The following is a 9,923-nucleotide window of genomic DNA, read 5'->3' as shown; positions in this document are numbered from 1 at the left end:
CCATATATCCATATAATGTACAATAAATATTTCATCATCAGATTTATTAACTGTAATAGTGTCTTTGTTTTCGAGTGTGTTGGGAAAAAAATTTACATAATATGTTTATATTTATTTTAGTAACACTGAGCTTTGGCAATATATAAAATCAATTTCTTATAAAAAATGTAAATAAGGTAAAATAAGGTGGTTTTGTCCACTTTTTGCATCCCTAAAATTAATGTTATAATGTATGAATACAAAACACATAATATATAAAGATTTTATTTAATATATATTTGAGTTGCAGTCAAAAAAAAATCCATGAAGGCCACAGTTTGAAAATAAAGCTATTTTATTGTCAATGCATTCAACATGATTAGATAAACTATCAAGTAGTAAATTCCCGCAAAAGGAAGAAACACTGAAACTATTCCCCACTGACACAAAATATTACACTTTGTATTTCAAATAAAACAAATTATTTACATTGTAATGTATAGACTGCATCTTAAATCAATATCATTTCATATTACATGCACTCTGAAATATAGTCTGACATAATATCCCCAATTTGTGTCCATATTGGTTGTAGACATGAAAAAACTCGCTGCGTTGTAAACCATGATGTATGACTACATTTGTCATTTTTCTCTATATTTGCATTTATATGATATAAAATACAACTTACTGTACAATTACACATATTTAAATCTTCCCTTATTCTCAAACTTTTAAGTGAACTTTTCATAAATAGATTCATTTTTGAAGTCAAAATGCATTTGCATACACCCAAAACATTAATTGTTTTTACAGGGGAGTAAAAGCAAACAGACAGAAAAGGAATTCAAAGATTATAGTCCAAAGTGAAAGTAAGTGCAAGGGGTGTTCTTGTGTTTTTAAGTGGTCTATTTCCAGTTGGAGTGCTTAAATCCAGGCAGGTTGACAATCCATCCATGTTAAACAAAAGTCTCGTCCTTGTTAGTTTCAAAAAGTCAGTTATGGGAGGTCATGTGACGTGACAAGTGATGCCGTTCCCGGAAGGACTCGTTGCATATGGGGCACTTGAGCTTCTCCTCGCGCCGCCGCTTGACCAGAGGCTCCATGGAGTACTCCTTTTTGTGGTGGGATCGCATGTGGTAAACCAGGTCTGAGGTCATGCGGAAGGAGGCGTTGCACTTGGCGCACCAGTTCTGAGCGGGCAGACAGAGCGAGGTGAATGAGGGAGGCAGCAGGGTGAGAGCTGAGGGCATCTGAAGCTGGATAGGTCCGGAGTTCTTGGGCCAGAAGGCGGTGGCGTAGACAAAGGGGTTCTGCTTGGCCATGCCGCCCGGCACGGGGCAGTTGGCGCCCAGTTCTGCACCCTGCAGCTTGGCAGCAAGGTGGTCAGCCTGGTAGAGTCTGTTGGAGGAGATGGTGTCGCCCACCGCTGGGTGGCAGTCCAGCAGCTTGGGTGGCATCACCAGTGGTGAGATCTGCGAAAAGGAGCGAGATGGCTGACTGAAGGCACTCTTCCTCTCCCCACCACTGCCACCTCCTTGCTGGCTGACGGAGGTGAAAGCACTGCCCATGGGCGAGCTTTGGGGCGGCTGCGTCTCTGACAGCACAGACCTGATGCTAAGGTGTTTCTCCGAGGGGTTGCTGCTGGGCCGACCTCCATCTTTGTTTTCAGAGTTGGAGCTTTGGAGACTTTTGCTGCTGCTGTGCTGTTTGGAGTGCTGGGCTGACTTAACCTCAGTAAAGGCGCTGCGCTTTACCTCTCCCAGCTCTATGGAGCCTGGTGGGGAGAAGGACCGGTGGTTGTCCTCTAGGCCATATGCTCCTCTGTAATTCTGCACAGACGTTGCAAGCTCATCTTTAGACTTGGACTGCGGAAGGCTGGGTCCTCTGCACTCCCTGTCCTCTATTTCGGAGAACTTCCTCTTGCCCGAGCTCTCGCTGCAGATCTCGGCCTCCTTGTCACTCGGCGGGCTGGTCCGGTTGTTCTCTAGATCCCTGGCTAGGTTATGAAAGTCTGTGGAGGGTTTATTGTTGTCCTGATGACTGCTGAAACCTTCGGAGCGGACTACCTTTGGGCTGGTCCTGGTTGGGGTTGCGTTTAGTCGCTCTGTGCCGCTGTCTTTGATGGGCTCCTCGTCGGCTGCAGCAATGCTCTGCAGTCTCTTGGTGCAACGGAACCGGAGATGGGCCAAGAAAGGGAACTCAAACTGGAACCGCTGGCTGCAGTCCGGACAGGAGTGGTGGGATGAACCTAACCGGAGGACAAAAGGAAATTATTGAAAATTTACTTCAAGAATATGACCTTTGTACTGCACTGCAGTAAATATAACTTTATGTATTCTTTAGTGCATTGTGTGAAGCCTGCATCGGATGAAATCAAAGTAAAAACTAAAAGAAGAAAACAATAAATGTCATGGTTTAAACACAAGCTGAAACACTTTACTGTCTTGACTGGCTCACCTTTGCTTTTGGGAGGCACTCTGCTGGAACTGAGCAGCAGCAGGTCGATGAGGTCTTTGCCGTACCAGACCAGCAACTCCTCGTCCTTCTCGATGCGTCGGAGCGAGCGGTAGAAGAGCTGGCCGTTCTTCACGTAGGCCTCCAGGTTCTGCTCCTCTTTGTCCCGGGCTGACTGGACCAGCCGCAGCCACATCAGGCCCTCCGAGGTGCTGTTGGCCGCTGAAGTGTCCACCTGTGCCATCAAGCAAGAGCATTTTGGGTTAATACTTAAATAATTAATTTCAAATTATTTCCACCCCATAAACCTCTCAGGCTGTTTTTTAGATGCAAATGGGAAGAGAGAATTACCCCCAAACTGCTGCAGAAACAAGGAGGGCACAACGTGTATTTTTATAGTTTGGAATCTAAGTTTAAAAAAATAATTCAGGGAAGACAAAAAATGTTCACAATGCTTTAATAAACCTAATTTTCCACTTGAAATCAAGCAAATTACTATAGCTATTAAAAACAAGCAAAATCTACTAGTTATGTCCCTATAAGATTTTAGTGACCATATATGTTTTTTTATTCCTTTTTTTAGCCTTTTGGTTTTCATCTCTAGGGATATATTTAATTATTGGACAGAAATAAATGCACAGAAATTTAAAAACATTGTCATTTTAGGCCAGTTTAGATGCCAATCAGTAAAATCTGTCTTCAGTCATAATTGAGCTAATTAAAACCTGTATAAGGGATGCATTAAAATAAAATTATTTCAAATTTGTGATCAAAATAAAGCTCCACTTACCCTAAATATATAAGGTGCTGTGCGCTTGTCGGTGGATTTCAGAGCTATGAAGGCGATGCTGTCATACAGAGACGTGTGGCTCAGCACGCAAGGCCCGAAAATGGCGTTTTCCGGGATGTCGCACGTTGTGTAGACGCTCGTAAAAATGTCCGTGAGACACTGCTGCACCGCTTTGGCGTCCCCATCCCACACCAACTTCTGAGAGCTGGACTCCTCCATGTCACACTGCGGACACACGGAACCACGAGAAACCAGCGTCAGTACAGGCCTCAAAAATGTCTAACGGAAAGCATCAAATTTCCTCTTTTTTGTCCCCAAAATGCGTAATTTCCTCTTTAATATATTCATCAAGCAAAAACAAATCACACATTGGAGCCTAACCTTTGGTTATTTAGTGGATTATACCCTCCGCTGTACCAGCTGATAGGAAATAAATCTCTTCCTAGACAGATTGGCTAAACCAGCTGTCAAGGGCGTCGTTGAGGGGCCCGTTTTTTTTCCCTTTTAATTTATTCAAACCACGTAATAAGTTCATGACGGCAACACTTTCAGCATATTGATGATGTAGTTTCCCAATATCCGATTATATAACAATCACAATAAACAAAGCGACAATAAAAAACTAAATCAATCAGAGATTAGTGATCACGTGATTTTTTTCATTAATATATAATAATAATAATAATAATAATACTTATTATTATTATTATTATTAACAATAATAATAATAATGCTGTCTGTAAAAATAAGCGATATGTGTATAGGAATAAAACAATCTAGAATGTTTTCTTGTTAACAATAGTATACACGGCTATTAATCCAATCAGATTATTATTATATAATGTTCGCATAAGTGATATAATAAAGTATTAATGCTAATTTTAACATAAGAAGGCCTTCGCGGACTCCCTCAATGTCCTCTCTGCCTGATGCAAGAAAAATGAAAATGAAAAATTACTATGAAAAAAAAAAGTTTGGTGCTTCAGTATTTCCAGGTGCTTCCTGTTAAAGCGTTTACTGTATTTCCTACAGTTCCCAGAGTCGCTTTTAACGTCCTTACTTTTCCAGTGAGCTGACTGTGCTTCACGCTTGTGTGATCATTGATTTTTCTATAAATATTATCTTTATCCATTTAATATCGTGTCTGGTTTTGTTGGATTTCTCACATTGTCTGAAGACTGGTTTTGTTACAAAGGAGAAAAAAGAGAAGGATAATAAGACGACGGCGCCCTCAGTAGGAGCTGGTGAGGTCCGAGCACGTCCAACGGAGAGAGCATGTCCAATGGGTTTCAAGTGGACTGTCAAAGTCAGTGATTTCATGTCAGCCAACCTTTCTCTCCTTTCTACAAGCGGCAGCGTATGTCGCCTCATTACCATAATCCGCCACTTTCCCCTCTGAGACTGTAATTAAAGCAGCACGACCAGTTAATTATTTCTTTTCTCCCTTTCTAACCTCTGAATGTGTGTGTTTAGACGGCTGCGTCTCTTTCACTCCCTCCTCTCCTCCCCTCTTCCTCCTCTGGCGTTTAAATACTGCAGAATCTGTGCGCGGAAGCCTGCACCTGATGCACATTTGTTCGGCCGTAAATTAGGCACAAAGGACGGCAGAAATAAATAAATAAATACAAACAATAAATTCAGACAAATAGCTTTTCCTTAAGACGCCATTTCTAAATTGTTGAAATGATATGTTGTATATAATGTTCTCTGATCACTGTTTGGTTTATTTTAGCAACAGCAAAATATGAATAAAAATGATTTACTGTTGTACTTTGGGCCTATAACAAAGTAACTATAATTAACAGTTTAGAGTGCAGTTGTTATTATATGATAATAATAATAATTATTATTATTATTATTTTTCATAGTCCACGAGGCGCGGTCTTGGCACAGTTCGTGCAAAGAAATTAAGCCATTAATTAGAAAATCATTTAAGTATCATTTAAAAGCTCCACAGCTGGGATAAAGGTCTGTGCACTCTTGCGCGCAGGGAGAAACGTGGCTTTTGCGCGTAAATGTGATCCGGTTCAGAAATAAACTGGCGGATATTGATAACTGCTCTCGTGCCGGTGATTGGCGGTGGGAACAGATGAGCTACCGTCTGTTTGTCCCCGGTATCCGCAGTTGTTTTGTGGCTCCAAAAAGGGAAAAAGCGATGCTTTCCTCTGGTTTGGCTTCTACTGTTATTTATTATTTTCATTAGTATTATTGTTTTAAAAGAAGTGTGGAAATTTGATTAAATAACAAAGAACAGCTGCTACTGAAGTCGGCTGATTTATAGGATTTTGTAACTTCGTAAACGTTTAGCAGCAGCAGGAAGATTCTCTGGAACATTTTGCGCACACAGCCTTTCCAAAGCGGATCCCGGCGCTGCGATGTGAAGCTAAAAAAATTGTTTCCGGCACTAAACAGAACCTCTTTATGTTCAAAGGAACCCAGATAGTCGCTTGAGGTGGATGAAAGCCTCACAAATTATCGGGTGACTGATATGAGTCAAGGCCAGGCTCGAATTAATAAAAAAGAGACACCGAGCGGCGTGTTTGTACATCCAAACTGGAGGAAAGCAGCCACCCTCTCCCTCCAAACCCGCTGCAGGTGGGGGTGAGCTGAAACTGGGGGGTGTTTCACCCATCCGCTAAAACTGTCCCGAATCAGCGCTGTGATTGAACTGCGACAGCGAGGAAACATCTGCGTTTGCTTTATTTTCCCCCCTATTTTTTTCCTGCTGTTTATTCTGCAGGACGCGTGCCGCGCAAAGCGAACCCACCACCCAACCCACCCCTTTTTCCTGCTCCAAAACTATCCGAACCACACACAGCTTTCACGTCACAGACCTACCTTTCCGTCGATGAGGAGGGAACAATAATCCACAAACGATTTGAGAGCGATGCTGCGAATCAATGCGGGGGAAAAAAGCCCCGAAAAGACGAGAGGGGGGATGCGGTGACGGTGATGGAGGTGATGATGGAGATGGTGATGCGCTCCCGGGCTGCTCCGTAGTATCAGTACATTTCCTCCCCAGTGTGCTGAAAGTGACAGTGCTGCTGCTGCCGCCGACACTGGCAGTGAAGGAGCGGGGCAGGGAGAGAGAGCTGCGCGGATAAAAGCAGACAGAGAGAGAGAGGGGGAGAGAGAGGCGTGCAGATGGGGCCCGATGCTCTGGCTGACTGGCACACCGACACACACTTTTTGTTTGCGGCACATAATCTACCCAATGAGGCGTGTCACTCTCCGTCTCCTCCCTTTAACTCTTCACTGGCCGACTGTCATTTCGTGCGATTTATGGATGTGCGGAGGGATAAAGACCCCTCTCACCCCCGCCCATTATTATTGTAATTCAGATGACAATAGTTGGTGGTTGTATTGGTAGGAATAAAGTGACATTTAAGTTGAAGATTTCTATTGTGAGGGGAGAGGAGAGAAGCCAACAGCAGCTTCGAGTTGTCGAGAGAATAAAAATGTTCTTCCATCATCATCATTATTATTACTGTGAATATTATTATCATTATCATTATTATTATCGTTATTGTTATCATCATTATTATTGTTGTTAAGTTAACCCAATAAAGCACCACTTCAGCCCCTCCAAATTTGGCTCCAAGCCTCCTTTATGCATGGTGGTACTGCTCAGTGCAACAAACCAACTTTCTCTGTGGTTTAAACTCGCAGCACTTTTAAAAAAATTTTTAATTTGGACTCTGAGCTGAGCAGGCATTACCGGGGGCACCGCGCTCCCGCTGCCTCCCGCCGTGCCAGCCGGTTCTCCATGCGGTCAGAGCGCCTGGGTATCCCGGGCAGTCTCTCACAGCGGATCTCTGCCGCTGCTGTCAGTGCTGCTGATGCTGTCTGTACTGTGTTCGGGCTCATTTAGGGGGCGCCAGTGTATAATTTGCATTGAGTGAAGGCTCGATATTGTGATGGAAATAAAGCTGCAGGTCAGGTACAGCTCACTGAGGACTTTTTTAATGTCTATTTGAAAATAAGGCATTACTTTTATCTGTGCAAGAGATTTCTCCTAATGTACCCTAACTAAGACTTGACCAAAGTCTTAATATAGCTACTTAAAAAAAAATCAAATGTGTACTATTATGCATTGATTTTTCAACCTGCATGTCATTTTAAGATTAAAAGCTAAAAATCAAGAAGAGGAAGTTAAAGGCCCATTCTCTTATTGTAAAGTCCAATAAGAAATTCTTTCTGGTGTTATAGACATTTTTAAAGAAAATGATGTAACCAATAACTATTTGAACATTATATACATAATATACTTTGAACATAAAATTTATGAATCAGTCACATGATTAATATTCTCTATGCTAAGTCTCTAGTTAGTGGTTACAATCATCTTGTGAGGTCTGTATCATCAGCCACTGATGGGACAAACCCTAACCCTTAATCCCAGCTTCTACAGAGAAATAGAACATGTATTTATTTATTTATTTATTCATTTTTATTATGGGTCAGTTAGTTATTTTTGGTTCCTTGATTGCCAAGATTTGGAACAATTTTCCAATGACAGAAATCACATATCCTGGTAGCACAGGGTTAGGAATACTTTGCCTTCCCAGAGCCACTGTAGTGGTTTATTTGATAATTTAAAACAACACTAAACCCCAAACACAGAATTGGAGGTTTCTGCATTGGAGCTCGGTTATGTGGATAAACTGGGTTCCTCACTTGTATTGAATTCTGCTCTTATACCAGAAATATTCTGCAAAAAGCTTTTCTCAAGCTTTTACCAAAGGAAAGGGGAAAAAACAAGTATTTATTGGTATTTCAGGCGGTTTTTGAGGTGATGTTTTACTTATTGTTGTTAGTTTCACAAGTAATTTTTTGCATATTAGAAAAAACAGATAACACTTAAGTTACAACTTCTAGTTTTAGTTGAAAGAACAGTTGATCTTTCGCCCTCTAGTTTCAGCTGAAGAGAAAGTAAAGCTCTTCTCAGTCAGAAAGGAAGCAAGAGGAGAACGTGGATGTGAAAAACAAAATCATTTCCTCTTCTTTTTAATCACATTAACATTTTTTAAAGACCTAATACTAAATAGAATATTTTAAAATAATCGTCCTCTCCAGACCGTCATTTTCAGTTACTTTTTTTTTTTTACAGATGGTGTGAGATTGCAGTGTGTGCTGTGGATAAATATGAGTACAGATCAGCTGAAGCATCCTGTCGTGGTATGAGTGATCAGGAGTGCACCCAAATTTTTCGGAGGGGAATAAATGCACACACAATACAAACCCCTGAAGGATAAAACACAGTTGTCACAGTTTGCTGAGAGCTGCCGGTATTTGGCCTGACATTGTGTGCTTGTGAAAAATCCAACACACTTAACTTATTCTGTATTTTTCATCGAGCTTTGTCGAAATAGTCGTGGCTTCAAAAAAATCAAAATACGACACTTAAGAGCAAAATCGACAATCCGAAAATTAAAATAAAGAAACGAACACGAAATGTGTTCCTTTTTTCCCTCAGGCATTGCTATCAGCTGGTTATTAGTAAGATTGTAGGAACTTAATTTCATGAACATAAAAAAATTATTCAGGGGCATGTCTGTGCGATAAACTATGGTTAAATAAAGTATTTGTGTGTGCTTTTAAGACACAAATGCACAGCAGTGTGTGTCATCTGGATCATTTGAAACTGAAGTTTTCCCTGAGAGCATCTCTCTTCAGTTTCTACTCAAATTTTATTCTAATTTTGTAGTTAATACCAACATATTCACATGTTAAGAGAAAACTGCAAAAAAACAGCAAAATAATTTTTAGAGTGAAATAACAGTGTAAATTTTATCTCAGTAAAAGTGTTTCCTCTACTGTAGACGATATTTTGTCGATCCAACACGTGGAAAGTGGAACAGATGCAGTGAAGCCTGTGGCAATAAAATCACTAATATCAGGCTAAATTACATTTATTTATTAAGGCTGAAATCTACTGAGAGCATCCTCAGATGCTCACAGATGCACTTCAGATCTTCATCCTTAATGTTCACTGGACACAGTAATATTAGGCTTTGGGTTGAATGTTGTAGTGAGGACAAACAAACTAAGATACAATTTAGTAAAGAAAAACCTACCACATTTAAAATATTATGAGATTTAAAAAAGAATTGTGTTAAATTTAGCATTTTGCTAAAATCATTAGCATGTCAAAAGACAAACTGGAAATGAGAGAAATTTGGGACTCGAATCTTTTCGGGCAAGTCAGGAAAGTTTTTAACCGTTTTTTAAAAATGGTTTTGACACCTGATTTTTTACACAATATTGTTAATGTCCAGGTGATCTCTAAAATGAAGTCTACTTTAGATAATGCTTCAAAATAACCACACAGAAGCATTTCAACATACCAGTCACGTTGCAAGACATGTAACTAAAAGGACCTTTGTATTTATTTGTCCTCCCCACATTTTTCCAGTTTCATATATTTAAAAGTAAGTTATGTGTTTTATAATTATAAAACACATAACTTACTTTTATATAATTCATTTTCTTGTTTTCTTTATTGTCTTCAGTTAGAAGGAATAAAAACTACCAAATGAGATTTGTAGTCTTGATTGAGGTATCACTGAAATTAAGCAACATATATATAACTTAACTTTTTCATGTCAGACAATGTCACACTTTGCAATTTAGATCCAAAATGACAAAAAATGAGGATACTGAATTCATGCTAAATCTGCATGTAGCATGATAGCAT

At 40.2% G+C, this 9,923-nt stretch overlaps 1 protein-coding gene across 2 annotated transcripts; it reads right to left on the bottom strand.

Moving 5' to 3' along the window:
• Positions 1-316: 316 nt before the first annotated feature.
• On the bottom strand, positions 317-6,445 carry prdm8b (PR domain containing 8b). 2 transcript variants are annotated; one of them, XM_026188727.2, is made up of 4 exons: positions 6,065-6,445; positions 3,227-3,451; positions 2,440-2,671; positions 317-2,230 (listed from the first exon to the last, which is right to left on the bottom strand). In XM_026188727.2, exons 1-4 carry the CDS (start codon positions 6,428-6,430, stop codon positions 975-977), a joined length of 2,079 nt encoding a protein of 692 aa, XP_026044512.2. In that variant the 5' UTR covers positions 6,431-6,445; the 3' UTR covers positions 317-974. The 2 variants fall into 2 exon arrangements, with proteins under 2 accessions (XP_026044512.2, XP_080143585.1); XM_080287459.1 differs by lacking the exon at positions 6,065-6,445 and adding an exon at positions 3,608-3,801.
• Between the last annotated feature and the right edge of the window lie 3,478 nt (positions 6,446-9,923).

This window comes from Astatotilapia calliptera, chromosome 12 (genome assembly GCF_964374335.1).
Source record: "Astatotilapia calliptera chromosome 12, fAstCal68.1, whole genome shotgun sequence".
NCBI classification, from domain to species: domain Eukaryota; kingdom Metazoa; phylum Chordata; class Actinopteri; order Cichliformes; family Cichlidae; genus Astatotilapia; species Astatotilapia calliptera.
This window is presented reverse-complemented; position numbering and strand designations above follow the sequence as displayed.